The following is a 22,394-nucleotide window of genomic DNA, read 5'->3' as shown; positions in this document are numbered from 1 at the left end:
AATTAAAAGGGGATGAAAACTATGGTGACCTACATACAGATAGACTGAGGTAATTCAAATATGTTGAAAAAAGAAGTCTGGGTTCACTTCAGTTATACAGAGAAGCTGTCTTTATTTGGCGGGGCTACAGAGTATGAAAGAAAAGTGTCCTGGAACCAGTTTCACTGGGAAGACTATTGATTCTTTTCAAGGGTGAAGAAGAGAATGCAGAGAGAGATACTCCACGTCAAAGAGATTCTGAGGCAGTCATTTCTCTGTGAAGGTGCAGTTCACAAAGCTCAGGGAATGTCTGCAGAAACAGATGGGTGGCTGAAAGATGGGTTTGGCTGGCAAACCGATTCATTTCTATATTTCACATCTAATATTTTGACTTTTTATTTTATTTTTTTCAAGATTTATTTATTTATGCATATAGATTGGGATACAGGCCAGAGGTGCAGGGGCAGGGAGAGGATTCACCAGAGGCAGAGTGGGGAGCAGAACAGACAGACTGACAAAGTACACTGCAGAGGGGAGCAGTGTGAGGGTCGGGAGAGGTCTGTCATGTCATGTGGGTCTCCTCCAGAGCCTGGGATCGAACTCGCACTGAAGCAGCTGCAGCTAGCTTGCAGGGTAGTTCCCTAACCCATTGCACTACCAGGGAGGGCCTGACTTATTTCTTAAATCACAATTTATTCTTTTATTTGTGGCAACATTAGGATTCTCTCCATCAAGTATCACCACCATAGGGTACCCCCTACCAAATCACCCGTAGTTCACCTCCACAGTCCATCATGCTTTCTCCTCAATTTGTCCCTATTCCTTCCTCACCCACCCCCTCCCCCTCTGGAGGCTTCAGTCCTATAGTCCCATAGCTTTTAAAGTTTAGCTATTAAGGTTGTCTTTCTCTGGTCTTTAATTTGAGTTCTCCACATTCCACTTATCAGTGACACCATCTATTATTTTACTTTCTCCTTCTACCTTTTTTTCACTTAGCATAGTCTCTTCCATCTCCAACCAAGTTACTGCAAAATGCATGACTTTTCTGACTGCTGAGTATTCCATTGTGTATATTTACCACATTTTAGAAGGGTACTGCTATGAAGTAAATTTCCTGGGTTGTTTTTCTCCATCTCTAAAATCAGACTGTCTATACCTATCTTGGCAAGCTTGAAGTAATGGTTTTACAGTGCCAGACACACAGTCATTCAAGAACTGCTCCTCTCCATCCCTGCCTTGACTACCTGGTGTGTGTTTTCCATTCAGTTTGTAGAAGGAATAGTCTAATGGCAACTGTGCTTTTAGCACAGTCAGGATGCGTCAATTGATGAAATAACCATAAAGCAAAGACTGTTACTGAAATAAAGGACTCCCGTGGAAGGAAAAACAGTGTCTATGCTGACTGTTCAAAACATGATACAAAAGGGAGGAGAGTGTAGTTTCTTTGGTTTCCAAAACTATAGTGGAGCCAGAATTTAAATGACCAAGCTGGCAATAGCATGTTCTATGAATCTAGAGGACCCTGGGAGGTACAGAAGGAAGGATGAAAACAGAAGTTTGGCAGGGGACAGTGAAGGTGAATATTAGGAAATGGAACTGAATATAAAAGACGATGGAGGAAAATTGAAAATAAAACAGATGTAAACAGGAGGTTCTGTTTAAGAGGATTGAAAATGTTGGTCATTTCATAGGAAGAAACAGATAAATCTGCCCTAGAAAGGTCAGTTCATTGAGGAGAAAACAGGTAAAATAATTGAGGGAAAGAGGAATAAAAAAGAGAATAGGGCCCTCCCTAATGGCACAATGGATTAGGACACAGCACTGTAAGCTAGCGGCAGCCGCTTCTTTGCGACTTTGGATCCCAGGCCCCGGAGGTGACCCACATGGCGCGGCAGATCTCTCCTGATCACCCGCTGCTCCCCTCAGCAGTGTACTTCATTGATCTGCTTGTTCTGCTCCCCATTCTGTCTCTGGTGAAGCCTCTCACCGCCTCTGCACCACTGGCTTGTACCCCATTCTGTATGAATAACTAAATAACTCTTTAATAAAAGAGAGACGGAATAAACTAAACCTTGATAAGAGCTTAGGAACAAGGGTGAGAGAGGGAGGAACAGTGGGGGTGGGTTGTATGGCAAGGATGAAGGAAACATCTGGTTAGTAACTTCATGTGAAAACTGGTATCTCTCAAGTGAAAATGGGACCACAGAATAGAAAAAATAACAGACACCATAAGCACAGATTTATTGCCCATTGGGCCTAAAGAAAGAACTGGATTAACATGTGAGTTTGTTTTGTTTAAAAACAATGAATGCCATAAATTGCAGAATGTATTTAAGTTGCAGTGAAAAAAGACCATATCAATATACTGTAATAGCCTCACTGAGGTGCAATATGGAGCAACTCACAGCCATGCGGCTGGAGTTTGATCTCTGGCCAGGGAGGTGACCCACGTGGCTCAGCAGCCCTCTCCTGTCTTGCTCTGTCTCTGGTGAATTTCCCCCTTTCCCCATCCTCCACCCCCTTGTCTCAGGACTGTGCCCCAGTTCTTGTATGCATACATTAAAAAAAAAAACAACTTTTTTTTTTTTAAAAAGAACTTCATTTCAAAGCACATAACAGTAACAGGAGTGACAAGTCATGTCTGAGTTAGGGATGCACTTACAAGCCACGATGTTCACATATCTGTTCTTGTGCTTATTGTCGGGGTGGTTAGAGCTGTCTGCTGTGATACCTAAGTCAACAGTACAGCTCTGTACTTCCTGTGAAGAAATTGTATGTAGACTATTTTAACACGTAGCCTTTTAAGCAAAGTTCCTCAAAATATAATCAGAAAGACAAAACAAACAAAATAATTTACCCCATACAATTTTTTTACATGTTACAACTAGTCTTGGCTAAAAGAAAATGCAGTGAAATAATGCCTTACCTGGTAAAACTCTTTCAGTGTCTAATGAGGGAATGAATGCCAAAAAAGTAAAGAAACCAAATTCCACAGCACACGACAAATGAGAAAAAAAAGCGTTCATATTAGGTTTACAATGGAAAACTATGATCATGCAATAAATACATTTTTCAAATACTAACAAAACAAGAATGTTTCAAACTATTGCATGCAAATCAAAATGTCTAACAAATTGGAGCCTTAAAGTTATGTAAAAGGAAAAAATCCTTTAAAAAGGTAACGGTGATAACAGTGATGAATTTTTAAAATGAAGATGAGAAAGAATATATTTGATAACACATTTTGCCATAATGGTTGGGTTTACTAATATCCTAAATATAATTTTATTTGCCTACTGGAGCACTATTTGAAACAATGAATTAGTGATGCATACATACATTGTTTTTTGAGTAATTTGAAAACAGTTTCCTATTAGGTTGTTTGTACTAATTTAGGATTGTCAAAGTATGAAAAATCTTGTAAAATTTTTATAAAACATACTATGTGGTTTTGGAACAAAATTTAGATAGTGTTACTGCCTACATATTTTATTAGTAGACTACTTTTTGATATATATACATCAATAAGAACAGAAGAATTTTTCTCCAGTATTCTCTTTTAAAATTAATTAAAATGCTTTTCAAGATGTTTCTATCTAAATGTATTAGCTTGGAACTTGATTATTTAGTGTTAAGATAATAATAGGAAAGACTTATACTTTTTGAGAAAGTAAATAATCCAGACACCAGTCTGATTCATAAGCAAATGGTCCACCTCTCCAAGTAAGCTTTTTGGGTCTATTTTGCAGCAACTCATTCTGATCTGACTCTAGATTTAAAGACAAGTCAGTAAATGAATCACTAAAAGGTTTATAGTATTATCAGGTATTAAGCTAATTATTAAGTTAATGGAAAGCTCTCTTGAATCAGACTATGAGTTTAAAGCAATGAAATTAAGGAAACATACTTTCTGAGTAAAATGTGAAGTTATTTTATTAATTGAATTATTATGAAGGTTTAATAATATTCAACAAAATTTTATAGTTGTCAAATCTATAAATCTGCCCCTAGGCAATATGCCATCAATAAATTTTATTATAAATTATTTATTTTTTTCTTATGGTTGTTAACATTTTGAAGGTTAGACTCACCCTTGAATTTCCTCCCTCTTAATTATGATTGCTTCAGGTGAGCTTGACAGTTTTATGAGTCAGCATTTCACCCAATAAAGGTGAGTTTATGTTAAAAAAATTTTTGCTATTTTAAGTATGTAATTCTTCATATTATTCCATGTTACTTAGTCATTACCTCGTACTTTTCTCTTATTCAATGAAGCTACAATTAAGATTTCTTTAAAGATAAAATACATTGGTTTTCTTTATTTTTCATTTAACAAAAACATGACATTTTAAAATACTACTTATTAGCTGTTAATCAATTTCAATGGTGGTTAATTTCCTCAGTAATATGATTAGAAATGAAAAACCACTCCCCAAGTTGGGTGAAGGTTGTATGTAGAATGTGGCAGAAAGACAGGTATGATAGGGAATCCTAAAAAATGGTAGCTTTTACTTTGGGGGCTTATTGTTATTAATTCTGGGCTTATGACTCCTTATTCTGAAAAATCTGCTTTATTGATAGTTCAGAGGGTCATGACAAATTTTCAGTAAATTTCTCTGCCCCTTTTACATAAGAGCATTTTAATATAATATTTTTAAAAAATTAAATATTAAGTTGCTTTAAAGAACATTTAAATAAAAGATTTTCACTGATTATAAAGTCAAATGCTTTTTAAAAGAAATTCCCTATGTTGAGAAGATGGGCCTTTACTTTGGCTAATAAAAGGACTGGGTAATTCTTCTGTAAATATATTGGTATAATACTTATAATTAAGATGTTTGTATATAATTTGACTAAAAATCATGAAATTTAGGTGGTTCAATATAATTCATATCATTTAAAAGATGAAAAAGAATCAGTGTTACTAATTCAGATTTAAAATAAAAATGAATACTGGAGATCACATTTCATGTGAGAGAATTATTGCTATTTTTGATTTTTCCACTAGCATAAATTTACTTTTAAAATGGATATATAAATATATACACACACACACCACACATACATACACACACATATTTAGATAACTTTCTAAATATATGATAACAAGACACATCTCCTAAACAGGTTAAGTATTCACTTCACTAGAAGTGAAAATTATTTCAAGGTCTTTAGGCCAAGAAATAGTCTATTGTTTAATATTTTAAATTTGCTATTTTCTACATTATTTGAAATAGACATATTAAAATCATACCTCAAATTCTTCAGTAAACCCACTACTTGCATGTAAGTCTGCAACATGCTTTGGAAAGTGCTTTATTGGAATTGCTCCAATATCATCTAAGTGAATAAAAAAGGTAGGTTGGAAAGGATAATTCAACAGAAATGAATGTGCCTCTCATTTACAAAGACTTAAGTGCTTTTTCTAAACAACTTCAGAGTTTAATTATTTCTATCCAAGCTGAATCTTATAATTCAACAAAACAATAAGCAATGTTTACTAATTTTCTCTGTATTATCAATAAAAGCCTACATTTTAGAAAACTAATTCGATCAGGATTCTCTTTTCCTTTCATACTGTAAAGAGAAGAGAATTAATTTTCACGTTAATTGATAAATACTACAGTATACTCATTTCTTACCAAGGAGCTGCATCTCTTGATAGATAACACTTTTTAAACTTTAACTCTATAGATAATGTTCTTTAGCTCTAATGAGTGAGAAAGGCATGTGTAATCTGGAGGAGGGAGGAAAAGCAGAAATAGTATCCTCTCAATTTTACCATGGACTAAGTATAATAAAATTTCAGTGTTATTAAATTGTACAGTTTAATACCTTACAGTCAATGTTTACATTCTATAATTTTTTTTTGTTTTTATAAATAAGACAATATATGCAGACTATCCTTTAAACATAATGTCAAAAACCTTTGGGACTCTTCATCTTTAAAAATTCAAGCATTCTAACTTTAAAATATGCTATATAAACAAAGTCACTGGATCTGTTAATTAACTAAGAAGGGGTCAGATTATTTTAACTGATTCTGTCCCTCCCTTCCCTGAAAGACTTTCTGAGATTAAACATACACTAGCTCACAGTATGCAATTTCACAAGTGATTTCTCTGACAAGGAAACATCAAACACATTTCACTAGAAACAGTTATTTACATCAACAGATGTTCAGCATCTAGGCCACTTAATATTTTTAAGCTTCATTTACCAAGAATTGGTTGATTTTTTTTTAAAAAAAAGAAATCCATCTGTTCTCTCTCTTGATGAGTATACCTGAATACTAAAATTGAATTAGCCAGTTAGACTTAAGAAACACAAGACAAAGGTGTAATTCCGCCTTCACACCTACAAAAGGATCCTGCCTGGAAGTAGCTTTCATAATTAGAGAAGAAAACAGAAATAATTTGGCGTAGTTACATCATTAATTCTGGTAAATGTCCCTTCAAACCCAGTCATAGTAGCCTGTGCAGCTAACCTCTTTTTACAAGTGGACTAACTACATTTTATTCAGAGTCAGGTATTTTGGTAATTTCTTTTGTGACTTCTCTGTAAGTTAGTGAGAGTAGCCTATCTTTTTATGAGAGAGTAGTCTATCTGATTTTATGTGAAAATGTGCATCTTCAGATGATAAAGTACATCTTTGAGAGCACAGCTGGTCAAAATGAGGGGATGCCTTTGACTTTTCTGAGAAGTAAGACAGGGAAATATTGGATTTCCTGGGTGAAATTCTGATGTGTGATTATTTTGTTCATCATTAATAATAAACAATGTTGGATTTTGGGTAACATTATGCTTAATTTGCATACTCAGGCTGACAGGTAAGCAGAAGAGGTCTTTGAGAAAATGAAAGGAATCAAAATGTAACAGATAACTGACAGCTGTCACTCTCAAAATTATGAAAGGCTATACTATACTAAAATAAAGATACAAAACCTTAATATAAAATGGAAAAGAAGAAATAAATAAGTGGTGGTTAAAGACAAAGAGTTGCTAGGAGAAATAATCCCTTTGCCTGTTGGAAATTATAAACAAAATGCTATCTTTTTTTAAAAAAATCATGAGATTTAAGAAAATAATATTGTGTAGAACTTGGGCCTCTGGTGATAAAGATGGAATATCAGACAATTAAAAATGACCTTGTAGATGAATTTTTCCTATAGTTTTCCCTAGCTTGGTGTTTCTCAAAGTCCTTGTCTCATCTTCTCTCCTCCAGTACCTTCCTTAATTCACATGTTTCTAGAGAGTTCCTTTCTAGAACTCTTTTCATTCTGAAATATTATAAAATGTAAACTAATTAAGTATCTGCGATCTTAGTTACAGTGTGAACTTTAGGATCAAAATACATCTTAGTCAAAATGGCCATAGAAAATTTTTGGAAATTGCTACACAGGTAAGTGCTGATAAAAATCATTAGTGCTTTCCCAACCAATTATTCAACATTTAAGGCTTTTTCAGGTATTTATATTGTTTGTGCTCATACTTTTCTTCTACTCCCACTATTTTATAGTTTTTAATTTTTTCCTAATGGAGTTAAGAAACCTTTAGTTACATAACATCAGATGACTGGAAAGAAAGTAAACTTCGTCCTTTTAATTTTTTTCCTATCCACACTTAACACATTTGTTTTTTAGGTTTTCACTGAAGTATTTGAAGTGATTGAAAACTTTATTCTCAACTCTAATCACTATAAATGTTTTTGTTCTTTAACATATTACATTTGAACTATTTTACATCATTTGTCTTATCATCTGTATAATTAAGAATGCTCAGTATGAGTGAGACAAGATAGGTGTCTGTGTGCCCAACATTTTATGGTCATAAATATTCTGGGAGCACAAACATTTACTGATCTCTATTGTCATTTACAAAGTACACAGGTAAGGAGAATTCTTCCAACATTGTGCTTTTCTCTCAGCATCTACCAGCTACTCATGCTCATACTTGAATTATTACCTGAGATAGGAAAGATAGGAGTTGGAGGTGTGGATATTACTCGAGGGGATGTACTGTCCTCTAAATAAAAGTGTGCAGTCTGGAAGCATTTCCTAGAAGAGATGAAAGCAATTTATATTACTAGTCACTAAGACAACTTTTGAGCTGCTGAAATTTATGACAGGAATTTTCAGGTATAAAACATACACAGCAGTCTAAGTCCATATTACAAAACATAAGGTATTAAAGAATTTTATCTCAGGCCTCCAAATTTATTTCAGTTGTACCTGTACCACAGACATGCTGTAAGCAGAAATGGTATTTGAATTTGGAGTTGGTACCAAATAGTACTTTGCTGAGACACAGCACCCCAAAACCTAGTTACTCTTCATGCTGCTGTTCAAGTGAGTCCAGCCATCATAGACAAGACTACAGATGGGAAGAAAGCATTTCCAAAGCTATTGTCACTAACCATGTCCGTGACCGTGCTAACAAGAGGTAGAAGCTATGACCAGGGAGGAATGAAATTCCACAGTGGTTAACATGTTGATGAAAGAAAAAGTCAGCTTCAGACTGTAAGTATTTGCAGCAATGACAGAACATAAGTGAGGAAATAATGAGCATGTAACCAAAAACAGGGGTGATTTTCTTTCCAACAGACGTTAGCCTTGTTGATGAGGGTACTGAGAATGAATATATTTGGAATCAACGGCAACAATGACCCACAATGTCACCTGAATCTATTTTCACTCAAATAATAAGAGTAACATCTGGTAAGAGCACATTACAAACTCCTGAGAAGAGCAAAGAACCAACTGCTGCTAACTCAGGCAAACCATCCTTAATTACAAAAATTTAGATAATTAAAACTGCTAATGACACTCTTTGATATGGGTCATTGAATTTATTTGAAATTTTACTCACGAGTGGCTAAGTTTATGGAAATATCTACTTGAGTGAAAATGCCAATATCATTTTCCATTGCAAAGCTTTAAGCTATCAGGTATTTATCTTAATGAACTTTAATATAACATTTGTTCTCCTGTAACACATCCAAATAAATGGTGATATTTTTCAGTAATCACTTGCCTGCATAAAACTTATATGGCTTCCCACTGGAGTTAGATGTAAGTAACTACTTTGGCAAGGGCTATTAAGACCCTCCAAAACCTTGATGAATCCCTTCCTCACTTTCTAGACTCCTGCTCACACTGGTGGTCTTTCTCCCCACTAAAGGCTGGGTCAATACCACCTCAGGGTTTAACCCTGGCACTTTCCCAATCCTGCCATTCAGTTTTTTTGTGTTAAATGCTACTTCCTCTGAGACTCTTTCCTTGACCACATGAGCTAAAAGTACCAGCCTATCCCACCAAGTCACAATTCTTTGCCTTTTGTTTGCTCTGTGGCACTTATCATGGTTGCAAACACTTTATTTATATTCTTGCTTATTTGTCTGGCATGCTTTTGGTTCATCCTCCCAATATATGTAAGTCCCACAAATGCAAGTCTTTTATAAAGACAAAGGAGAACATCTGTTTTTTATAAGGTTTGTTTTTATTTATGCATACAAGAAACGGGGTACAAGCTGGACGTGCAGATGGCTAGGAGGATTCACCAGAGAGAGTGGGGAGCAGAACAGCAAATTGATGAAGTACACTGCTGAGGGGAACAGTGGGGGGGGGGCGGTCAGGAGAGGTCTGCTGTGCCATGTGAGTCACCTCCCTGGCCAGGGATCAAATTCATGCTACAGTGGCTGTGGAATGCTTAATACTGCTACACTTTAACCCCTCGTGCCACCAGGGAGGCCCAGTTTCTACTCATTTTTTAGTGAATCTTAAAGTAGTGAAATATCTTAAGGTGCACAAGATCTTGCAATAGTTACATCCTACCTATGGCCCTCACCCTTTTTAAGTTTCTTCCCTGAAGTTTCTACTCCAATAAGACAAACAGTATGTGGATTTCTGATTATGCCTCACTATCTCCTAACTCAGTAGTTCTCTTCCAAGATGTAAAGACAGCTCTCTCGATCAAAATGCTTCACTCACTAAAAATGCCAGGCATATCGTCCTCACTAAAGCCAGCTCCTCCCTTTTGCTAAATGCTAGCTCTCTAGTTTCTTTGTCTCATTGCATCTAACACAGAATTCTATTCACACCTATCTTTATAAAAACTGTTTTGAAAAAATAGTTAATTCATTCAAGTGTGACCTTCACTTTCTGGACATTATTCTCTTTATATATTTTTAAATAGCAACTTAATATTTTAATTTGGTAACATTAGGATTCTCTCCATCAGGTATAACCACCAGAGGGTATTGGCTACCAAAATCCCCATAGTCTGTCACATCGTCTATTGTGTTTCTTCCCCTCTGTTTTAAAGATTTTCATTAGCTGGGGGTTAGGTCAATCATTTTGCCATATTTGCTTTGTGCCTAAATTTTCATTTTTAGAAAAAAATCGGGGGTCATATCTTTTGATTTATATAAACTCAGCTCTTAAAACCATACTGGAGGAAAATAGATAGGTTGAGTGATTATATGGATTTCCAGTAGAAATTAAATATCACCAATTATAAGTTATTCATGCATTTCCTAGACTCTCTCGCCTACCTGAGATTCAGATGTGATAGCTTAAAATTTTAAAACAACTGAGAGGGAAAAGTAGAATATATAGCTAGAGAAAGATGGATGGAAGGAAGGGAGGGAGGGAGGAAAAATGGATGGATGGTGTGGCTGAGAGACTGGGGAGAGAGCAGCATCCAATAGAATAGGAAAAGGCAAATTAAAGCACAATGACATTGAAGTTTAATATATTACTAATGTTTATTGAATTATCTGGGAAAATACCAACTCTTCTTACAGCTGCATGTAACCAAGTATTTGTTGACTTAGAGAATAATGTCTAATAATGTGCCTTACATTTGCAAGCAGCAAAAGAGCCTTAAAAGACATATCAGATAAGGGACTCTCCCTGGTGGTGCAACAGATTAAAGCACCAATTATGAAGCTCTCCGAAGCCACTACAGCATGACTTCGATCCCTGGCCAGGGAGCTGACCCACATGGTGGCAGACCTCTTCTGACCCAGCCGCTGCTCCCCTCAGCAGTGTACTTTGTCAATCTGTCTGTTTTGCTCCCTACTCTGTCTCTGGTGAATCCTCTCACTCACTACACCTCTGGCCTATACCCCAGTTCTGTAAGCATAAATAAATCTTAAAAAAAAAAAGTCATATCAGACAGCTTATGAAGTGGAAAATTTAAATTAAAATATTACAAGATAAATTTTGGATGAAGTTAGTATGGGTATTACTTAGTATATTTCATCATGCAGTCTTACTTGGGACATGGCATTCTACTAAGAAAGCCAGTGCTGCTGGGAGCCTTCCATTCTGGGTTGTAACTACTTTCAATGAGGCACAAATTTCAATTTAAATCAAGAGAGATTTGGAGTACTTTTCTTCCTGACTCCCCCTGCTCAAACAATTGTGTCTATGGAAAGATCATTTCTATTCTGGGTATGGTGGAGTTCTTTGTTGAACTTATCTTTGGTATATGTTAAGTTCTAACTCTCAACAATGCTCTCAAAAATATCCTTTGTTTTCTTTCAAAAGAACTTTTTGGAAATCTTTCTTACTGAAGTAATTTTACATATTAGAAACTTATTGTTGGCTCATATAAATTATACACTAAAACATCTGGAAAATAATTCCAAGGCATATTATTATTTAACGTATGACAAGATTTAATGTCTGTAGTCCATCTGTTCTGTATATGCAGCGAATGTCTGCACACGGGTGCTAAGTGTTGATAACTATGTCTCCTGCTAATTATCACTCAGCCACGATGAAAAAAGTGATGACTGTTTTAAACTTGTAGCTATAGGTCCTATCAATCAATGTTAATCTGATTATTTAATTTACACCTTTTCATCTCAGTAAGTATTTAGAATTAAAAGCCAGATATGTGTAATTATTATTCCTTTTTAAAAACCTTACACAAATATGAAACAATATTTATCTTGCTGCTTCGATCATAAAAGCTCTAAAGAAGGTCTGACTGAAATCTTAAAGCTGATCCAGTGAGCCTCTTCCCAGATGATAAAAAGAGGAAATGGATGCCCAGCTCAGTAAATGCCATGCCCACAGCCACAGAGAAAATGCCAGGCAGAATGGTGAAAGGGGTCCTGATTTTATCACCTCAAATTTGTTTCTTCTTCCAGTGGTGACGTGCTTTCTTTCAAGGTTTACACAAAACACAAGGGGACCACTTGAGTCAGGTAAATTAGAAAAAGAAAGGATTGATTATACCACTCTGACAATTTTTTCTCCTAATTAGGTTATAAAAAATTTTAAATACATAAGCTTGGAAAAAACTCTTAAGGATCATGTTACTATTAGGAGTTACTGGCTCAACCATTTCACTTGTGATGCTCCTCACAGGCTGTAGCTTCCACAAAGCTCTAAATTGTTCCATCTTGGTCAATGAAATCCTATTGTTTACAGATGTGTTTACACCAGCATTTGAATAAATGACACAAATCTTGAAGAATGCTGTAAAGATTTCATTTTGGGGGTTCAACAAATCATACCCCTCGTGTATTACCCTTTGATAAAATTACATTTTCATGTGAATTAACTTTGAATGGTTGTAAGACAGGTGTGCCAAATTTTGAAATGGATAAGTGACAAATTGTGTCAGAGCATTTGATAGCTATAAAACATTTGAGAGATATAAAATATTCCAATAAACTACCAGCACTCTGTATTCAAGGTACATAGAGCGTTATTTGTGAGAAAAACATTTTACTGTTGAACTCAGATTAATATTTTTCAATTAGAATTTTATCTTTTTCTCCTTATAGTATAGATGGGATGACACATTAACAGATGATAAATACAAATCCAGGTTTTAATTCTTCATAAAATATCACAACTAAGTTGAACATTAACTTAAAATATTATATGACAGAGATGAAGAGACTCATCCTAATAGTTTCAATCCTAAATCATCTGATATCTCTACTTAAACTCTGTTCTAACACTATTTTTATAGTTAGTCCTACTTTCCATCTTAAAAAAATTTTACCCCTGGGCCCTCCCTGGTGGTGCAGCGGGTAAAGCACAGCACTAAGAAGCAAAAGCCACTTCGGCATGAGTTCAATCCAAGCCCCGGAGGTGACCACATGGCGCAGCAGACCTCTCCGAATGGTCCTCTGCTCCCCTCAGCAGTGTACTTCATCCATCTGCCTGTTCTGCTCCCCACTCTGTCTCTGGTGAATCCTCTCACTGCCCCTGCACCTCTGGCTTGTATCCCAGTTCTGTATGCATACATAAATAAATCTTTAAAAAATTTTAACCTTAACCTCATCAGTTTTAAAAACTGGTTTGACAGGGAGGTCAGATGAACTATAAATCAGTAATCTGGACAAAGATGATTTCAGTGCTGATAACCTATTTGCACACCAAACCTAATTGTGAGAAAGAAAAAAAGCAATTTGAATTCTTATTGAGTAAATACTTATTTATTATGAACAATGTTTTTAATGCTTTTCTGAGCATGGAATCTTCTGTAAAAAGTCATTGGCACTTATCTGAATCAGTGAAGACAGCAGCTTTGTTTGTATCCTGTTATGGACAAAATTGCCTCCTAACCCATATAGAATAACAAAGCAAGATCTGTTCCCCATACTGTGCAGTCCATTCTGTTCTGTATGGAAGTCAACTATAAAGTGCAGTTGGTCATGAAAGCCTCCCATCTTAGCCAATTTAGGCCAACTACTGGCAACTCCATTCCCATTCCCTGTCACAGACTTACCCAACTTCCTTCTGCCACCTGGTCTTTCTGCCTGCTGTGCTCTTTCTGGAATGTTCTTCCTAGCTCCACTTTCTGAATATTATCCAGTGCAAGCCCTACACTTTACATTTACTTTACCTGTGCTAGCCTATCAAGATCCCTTATTGTCTGACCACTCATCAGCAGAGATTTCAGCTCTATGTGTAAAGTTTCACAAAACATTTATGGGAAATATTATCTTTAGGGAAATATTAACTTTTGTGCTATTTTTCATGGGAAATTCTCCTTCTTTAATACGCATGAATTTCTTGATTTACATTCATTTGATTGATTCATTCATTTTTGGATATGTTCCACAGTAGTTAACATAGTAACAGACCCATCAATACAGTGACTACTTCTGAATAAAATGAAGGAGTATTGTTATGGATAACACATCAAGAGTGATGATACAAACTTAGAGAAAGATGCTGCTAAGTCTAATTATAGAGCTGCACTTACTTAACACTGTGTCCCAAGTAAATTATTAATTTGCTATGTGTTGCTCTGTTTGGTAGAGGATGAGAAGTGTATGGTGGGTACAAATTTTATGTCCATTATAGATTTAAGTTTATGGATCAGAGTAAAGTTATATTTCATCATTAAGGAAATTATAACAGAGTTTAAAATCCATGCATATTAATACAGACATTAGCTTCTATTTTCTAGTTATATTTACATTTTAATTGCTTGACTTTTACTTTTATAGGTTATCATTATTTTTGTTATTAGCATGCAGTTGACGTGTGCCTTGAACAAAATCCATTGCTAAACAAAACAGTATGTTTTTAGCTACTTCAAAAATAATGTAGCTTCCTAACAATAACTTTAGAAACTATAGCAGTTAGAGCACTTAAACTGAGAAGCTTAGATTTATGCTAAATGTTATGATAATGTTTGCATATTAGTTAGACAGTACAACTGTCAAAACATCGTATTGAGCCCAAAGTTACTTCATTTTATCCTTAATGGTTTTATTGAAGGATGAAGTACAGTCTAATCTTTTATAATGTCTTTGGAGTCACAAATTCACCTTGTTCATAGATAAATTAAAGGTCACTAACAAGTCAAAGAAAATTTGGACATTTGTTGAAACAAGTAATTTCAGATTAACAATAGGCAAAATCTGAGCTCTATGAATACATTCCAATACGAACATTCAACTTACCTCCAGTAGATGAGAATACCCACAAGAACCACTAGACAGATAAAAGTCAGGGCGGACACGATCACAAGGGGTATAACTGCCTTCTTCTCGGACTCCAGGCCCTCAGCTAGACCAATACGAGACTCATGGCTACTATTACTGGCCTCTGTAGTCAGAGAAAATTGAGAGAGTTGATATTTAAGTTTAAGGAAAAATAATAATATTTTTACCGAATAACGGCAGCCTTCATCATTGTCACTTACCTTTAAAACGTCGACTTCAAGAGGCAAAAAATATCTGTTTACAAGCCAATTTTAGTAAAACAAATACTTAAAAAGTGAGGCAGGCTATCAGAACTGAAGAACTCTAGCATCCCAAGAGACAGGCATTAGATAGGGTTGGCAGGAAGTGGGCACACTACTATCTCAGAGTTTGTTAAAGGGAAATGGGGGGAATAAAATAAGAGAACTGCCCAGTATTTATATAGAATGATCAGGGAAAACAATCCTCCCTGTTGAGTCACTGCCTATAATCTTGAGTTTCCAAAATTCATTTTAATTGAATTATTTTCAACCCTGTCATTAGGTAATTAGGTACAATTAATAAACTTCATGAAGAGAGACTCTTAAGATAAACCTTCTTACATTAGAATAACTCTTCAACTTGGCCATCTATTCAAAAATCTCTGAATAGGTTAGTTTTAAATGCTATTTTGACTTTTTGGGGGTGAGCATAATGTAACATGTACAGATGCTGACTTTTAATGATACACATCTGAAAATTGAATATTATAATGCAATGTTATTTTAATTAAAATTATATAAAAGTTAAAAAGATAAAAATGTCCTTGCATGTGAACTGAAAGATGCACAGATCTAGATTATACTTTTCAAGTATGCAGGTATAAATTTAAAAAAAATTCTGAATTATGCCCTTGGTTTAATTTTAAAAGATAATGAAAGACAATTTCATTATTTCATTTCATTTCATTCCAACCAATCAGGTACATTATGATTAAAATCACTGCAACTGAACTGATCCTTTCATGTTGTTAAAAAGTGCCAGAACTTGGGGTTATCAGTGGTTAGAAGGTCCCTTCCTTCTCCTTTAAGGTGTGTGATCTGGTAAACCATGACTGGATGTTAGAACTGCTCTAGCAGGAAGCTGACATATCACAGAATGGCTTTGGCCTGTGTTTTGAAAGATTTAAGTTCCTCATCAGAGTCTACATTGCTTCCCTCTCACCTGACACATCAATGATCTTATACTAATTATCTTACTATTATTGGTACAAGACAAAGAGAGTCCATTTGCTCTTAAAACTTAGGACTAAATTTGAAATTAATATAAATCCTAAATACATCATTGAAATATATACCTAGCTGCAAAGAATTTAAGGTTTAAACCAATAACTTTATGTATAATGGGGGGGTGATACAGATGAGCTCAAGGATTTAGTTCATTTTTCCAGGAACAGGAATTTAAACCACACCCTATTTCTTATAATTATGGATGCCCTTGCTGGGAAAACTGTTAATTCAAGTTTGATTAAAGTCATAAAACTATGTAAAAAGTAGAAATACTGTAAGTCACTTGATCTCTGAGCTGTGAATAATCATGTGAGAAATCCAAGCTGCACTTCTGATTCATCCAATGTGCTGGCCATTACACACTGAAGAGGGGCTCATTTATAAGCCAAAATAATCTGACAGTGAATAAACTGAATATGTCTTTACAAAATTTAGGAAAACAGATGGTTTCATATACACCATTGTCTTCATATATTTTTTATTGTTAGCTAAATGGAAAATTTGTAGGTAATAAATGAAATAACCCAGGTAACTAGGTCCTTAGTATCTGGAAATTACAAATAATGTTATCTATGTCATTCTTGAAGTGTGGTTCTCAGAGTAGCAAAAATGGCATCATCTGGAAGTTGTTAAAGATTTAGACTTTGGGTCCCCCAGCAACCAGCCCAAATCTACTTACTCAGATTCTCTGAGTTGGATTCAGCAAGTTTTGCTTTACCATGTCTTTCAGGAGACTTTGATCCACATTAAAATCTGATATTAGTTTAAATACTAAGTGAGATTGTATGATACATTTTTCAGTGACAAGTATTCAGAACAATATGTATATAGGTGTATATACAGTTATAGAAAATCTCACTTATATAAATGCATGTATATATGTGTGTCTGATCATGTATGTGATATATGGGTAAATGGGGCAGGTTACTTATACATATGTACTGTATATATCTCTGCAGGCACATGTTCTAGTAGGTAGATTTTTTTGTAAATTCTCTCAGAGGCTTGATTGTAAAATAAATCTTCTAGTTGAGGGTTTAGGATGATCATTCCATGGTAATTCTATTTTACTTAACTTAGGTTTTTTACACAAGATGAGATCCACAGAAAGTACATTAAACTGATTGCTTTAGAATCTTATAACAAGGAATATCTAATTGTAGTGATTCTTGATAAAGATCAAAATAGCTATTCTGATATGACTTGTAGTGTAAATCAGTTTCCTGAAAGATACAACAAGAATCTTCTAAGAGAGAGTTAAAAAATAAAGACAAGATTAATATTTTAAAATGCTTTGAAATCCAAAGGTATTATTTTGGTATTACAAATTAAATATAATGTATATTTATTGTCCTCAATTGTGAGACCATCATGTCCGGGAGAGACACAACCAATACACATTTTAGTCTCAACTCCTATGTGACCTGGGTCAACCAATATAGGATCTTTGCGTGTCTGTTTACACATTCCTAAATTATAGGTACTAATATTTGCTTTACGTATATTATTTTGAGGAGCATGTCTTATAAATTAACTTACATTCTAGAAATGGATAATAGCATTTCAAAATTAGTCTTATATGCATTTGCTAATGAAGCTTATTTCGTTGTTAAATAAGAAAGACTATATATGATTTTTTTTTACAGGAATAGTTTTAAAAACAGGCAAGAATGTTTGTCTAATCCTGTTTGATCTTATTTACTTCATTAAGTATGCTACTTGATGTTAAATGTTATATTAATATTGATTTCATCACTTTGAGAACATACTGTTAATAATTAAACTTAGTGGTTTGAATAAAAATTACTAGGCTTTAGTCAATTTTCAGTTATATATTTTGCAATACTGTCACTACATAATAAAACAGAAAAGTGGGTGGATTTGTGCTATTTTCCTTTAAGATAAACATAATAAAAACGAAAACCAGGTATCATAATTAAAGTCAGATAACAATTCATATATATGACAACACTAATGAAAATAGTGACTTATGGATTCATTATTCATTCTCACATATTAGAGTGTAAGAGTTTATGGAATGAAATGTTAAATGTTAAGTAGGTAGCAGGTCACAATGTAGAAAAACTTCTTTATAAAAATGTACAAACTTCTATTGCACTGAAGGAAAAATAGACTAACTCAAGGATGGAAGTAACAAAGAGGAAAAACATCCTAATGAGACTGGTGTCTTTGTTCTGGAAAATAAATATCAAGTATGATAGAGAATGTAATATTACTTTAGTGTCTTTTTGTCAAGACATTGCAAAATGTCTTAAAATTTAATAAGAGTAAAAATAAAATTCTCACAACCAATTCAATGAAATTATCTAGTATTTCATATGCTTAATGGCACTGAATTTCCTCCCCCCCCCACTGGAATTTAAAGTAAAAGGTATTATTTATATGCTGCAAGTAGTCTAACATCTGGCTAATAAATCAATTTGCATAAAACATTAACAAATGAAATGCACTTCTACAGAAAATGTTCTAGTGTTTTACATCTTGTCATAAAATACCTATACATTCTATGCATATTAATTCCCATTTTTAATCTCCTAGAATGGTATGTAACAGCAAGTGCAAAGTAGAATGTTTTGTTAGTTCACACTGCCCTCTTTAGGCAACACTAAGACAATTAAACAAAACCAATTTCTTAAAATTAAAAGCTTAAAACCTTACCACTATGTTTTAAATCTTAGAAATAAAAAGTTATTTTTTTTAATCTTCTCAAGTTGATGTGGATATGAAAATTATCTAGTTCCTTTCCATAGGGTGGGTCAGAGAGAGATGCTCATGTCATATTTCTCTGAGTTTATAATTCATGTGATAATTCAATAGGGTTATCTTACAACTTATTCCAGAACATAAATAGGAAAAAATCATCTGAAAACAGTACACTACAGTCTACCATGTAAAACAAAGGACACAAAAAAATGTATCAAGCACACATAATTGCTCCCACATGTGTAACAATTGTATAGACTATGAAACAATGACAAAAAAATTTTGGAGAAGATTAAATAAGGACTAAAACATGTTGTGTCTTCTTTTGGAATAATGAATAAAATCATATTTTCAAACTATAAAAATTGACTTGTGGGATAGGTGACTAAAAAAAATAATGTCCCATTTTACCAAATTTCTATCTTTCTATGATTCTTCTAATTTCTGGGGGAATATGTACCAGACCTATCTCTTTGATTCATAACTAACCTGCCTCTGAAATCTTGAACACTTCTGAGTGCCCGTTAGTAACAGTTGGTGTGGAGGCCTGTGGGGATCCGGGAGTTATTTCTGAGTCACCTGCTTCTGAGACCCCATCAACATCTCTTTCGTTAACATCTGGGAAACTGAAATCTGTGGACGTCTCATTCTCATTCAGGCTATCTGAGGTAGTTTGCCCTGATCCACTCTCTTTATCACTTGAGAGTGCTGCCCAGGCTTTTGATTCTGGGGTGAAAGGCAGTCGGTCATTACCAGTCTGAACGCCATTTTCCTGTTCCCCATCATTGTGTTTTGGGGCTGGTGCATTTGTTGGTGATTTCTCAGGATTTCTGTCCACAGCAGTCTGACTGTGTGAAGTTACACTTGTGACTTTATTTTCTTCTTCAGAACTCTCAGATAGTGAGTATGAGTTTAGGCTATTCTGATTCACAAGACTGTTTTCCTGAGTGTCTGAATCATTCATTGCCTTTTCCTGGGGTTCTCTATAGGAGATGCATGACATACACTTATTTATTGATAAGCCATCACTATCTCGGTCGTCATAATCATCATCCTCGTAATCCTCAATATCACCCTTGTCACCGCCACCCACTAAATAAGTGTCAGATCTGGCACTGTGGGTCAGTTCAGAAGTTGTTTTAGAAGGAAACAGCAACTGGGTGGTGGAGACAGAACTGTCTCTTTTGGGAGAAACAGCTGTAATGGAAACATAGGCATTTCCTAAAGGAACTGAATGATCAGAGATGACAAGAGCCTCGGGAACAATGGTTGGGATACCAGCAAATAGCTTATCTGTAATAGAACCCTTGGAGGAGGAGAAAACGTCATCAGAATATATAAGCCTATTTATAAGTGTATTTGGTGGTACATCAATGGATAAAACGGGAGTAGCAAATGCATGCCTTCCTTCTGGGGGAAAGGCATGGCTCATCTCCAAATTGGCAGTTTGGAACAATGAAGGCGCCACTTGCTGGGAACTTTCACCTTTTAGCAAAACTGGTTCAAAGTATTTCTCATTTGCATAGGAAATGGTTAAACCTTGAAGTGAAGCAGTGTGCAGAGAAGAAGGCGATACATCAAACTCTGGTAGAGATGAAGAGGGCAGCATGTGTTCACTCGAAGCAGAATTTGATGCCAGGAGATGCAATATTGTAGAACTAATTTGATCAACCTTGGGGGTTTCAAACAATATTGGATCACTAGGCACAGCTGGAAGAGCAGTTTTAAGCAATGCATCAGTATCAGAAGCCTGAGAGGAAGGCTGCAGCAAAACTTCAGTATTAAAAGAAGCCAGGGCCTCATGAAATAAGAGCTGAGTTGAAGAGGAGAACATTTTACTAGAAGCAGGGTCAAAGGCTGCTGGCTCTGAGTTTGCACTAAGCACGGGTTTAGGCAAAGTGTCACCAAATGCTTTAGATACATCATGTGCATGTTGAACTGAAAAGTTGTTTTCTGGAACTTGGCTAATCTCATGATCAAAACTCTTAGTGGCTGTATAAGCAGAAGACCCTGGAAATAAGCCCTTTGTACTAGAAATGGAACGAGGGAATTCCTGTTTCGACTTATTTACATGATCATGTGGATCAGGCATGACTGTACTTTCAGGATGGTACATCAGCTCACTGAAAGAAGACATTTTCAGTTCAGTCTCATTTCCATGGATTATGTCACCTTTAGGAAGTTTGTTATCATCACCAAACACAGATGTTGCATAGGTAAGTTCAGCTACAGAAATGGGTGAAGAAACATTAAGGGCCATCAGGCCATCTGTGTCAGGTAACAGAAGTTCACTATCAGAGGAGGCTCCAGACCACTCCCCATCCCCAGAGAGGCCGTGAGTAGGCTGTAGCTGTGATGTGGACTGGGTTATTAATGAAAACTCAGGCACTGGCCTCTGGCTAGGGCTGCTAAGTAAGGGCCCCTGATGAGATAGATCAGCTGAACCATGCACAGGTATTGCAGAACCATAAGAAATAGTGAAGAGGTGTTGGGACCCCTCAGGATTAGATAAGGCATAAGAAGCTTCAAGCCCTGATGAGTGTGCATGCATCACATCACTGTTGGAGGGTTCAACTTGAGAAAGTATAAGTGTTTTATAAGGGACACCTGATTCACCACCACCAAATTCCAAGGTCGCGGAAACAGCAGGAGTAGTGACCTGATGTGATACCACATCAGTAGTGACCTGATGTGTGCCATCAGAATACTGAACCAGGCTAGGCTCTAATAGTAAATCATCCCCAGCCACTGGCAGAGAAGCATGCAGGGACAACTTATCAGTGTCAACAGCTGTAGTAACTTGTGGAAGGATTTGAGAGACTGTATACAGATGGTGAAGCAATTCACTACTGAAGGAAGCAGAAGAAAATGGAAGCAGAGGCGCACCATCATAGGAAGACAGGATGGATTCAAATGACATATCAACACTGGGGAATACAGGCGTAGCATGCAAGGCCGAATCACTACTTGAAGCAGCGGGGGTAGTGTTGAGGATCTGATTGTCAAGCAACAAAGGGGTAACTAGAGGAAAGACTTCACTACTGTAGGAAGTTTGAAGAGGTGTCTCACCGTTGTATACTGGTTGGGTTGTCTGCGAGTATACCATGTTGATGGTGGGGGCGGAATCATGTTGTCCAGAGGATGGAGTGAAAGGGTGAGGAGTTACCTCAGTCGGGAAGTAGGCCAAGGTAGAATAAGGTGGCATTTCCAGATCTGTGACAGAGGGACCTTGTGACACCAGTGAACCCAGAGGAGAAGACTCACTTGTCTTCTTAAACTCATCAACCGGTAGACCTGACAAAGAGGACTCAGTGGCCTTCTTAGGCTCACCAACAAGTAGACCTGAAGAAGAGGACTCAGTGGCCTTCTTAGGCTCATCAACTGGTAGTCCTGAAGAAGAGGACTCAGTGGCCTTCTCAGGCTCATCAACTGGTAGACCCGAAGAAGAGGACTCGGCGGCC

General features: G+C 35.8%; 1 protein-coding gene across 3 annotated transcripts in view; it reads right to left on the bottom strand.

The window, feature by feature from the left end:
- PTPRZ1 (protein tyrosine phosphatase, receptor-type, Z polypeptide 1) overlaps positions 1-22,394 on the bottom strand; it is a 152,230-nt gene that overhangs the window by 17,691 nt on the left and 112,145 nt on the right. The window contains exons 13-18 of one of the 3 annotated variants that reach the window (XM_012720974.1): positions 19,423-22,192; positions 14,921-15,065; positions 7,945-8,036; positions 5,234-5,319; positions 2,906-2,926; positions 2,642-2,738 (exon numbers count right to left, since the gene is read on the bottom strand). In XM_012720974.1, coding sequence (XP_012576428.1) covers positions 2,642-2,738; positions 2,906-2,926; positions 5,234-5,319; positions 7,945-8,036; positions 14,921-15,065; positions 19,423-22,192 — 3,211 coding nt within the window. The remainder of the gene's footprint in view (positions 1-2,641; positions 2,739-2,905; positions 2,927-5,233; positions 5,320-7,944; positions 8,037-14,920; positions 15,066-19,422; positions 22,193-22,394) is intronic. The other 2 variants (XM_012720972.1, XM_012720973.1) reach the window with 2 other exon arrangements.

This window comes from Condylura cristata, unplaced genomic scaffold, assembly GCF_000260355.1.
Source record: "Condylura cristata isolate star-nosed mole 26May11 unplaced genomic scaffold, ConCri1.0 scaffold00005, whole genome shotgun sequence".
In the NCBI taxonomy this organism is placed as follows: Eukaryota; Metazoa; Chordata; class Mammalia; order Eulipotyphla; family Talpidae; genus Condylura; species Condylura cristata.
The sequence above is the reverse complement of the archived record's forward strand: the minus strand, read 5'-3'. Positions and strand labels throughout refer to the sequence as shown.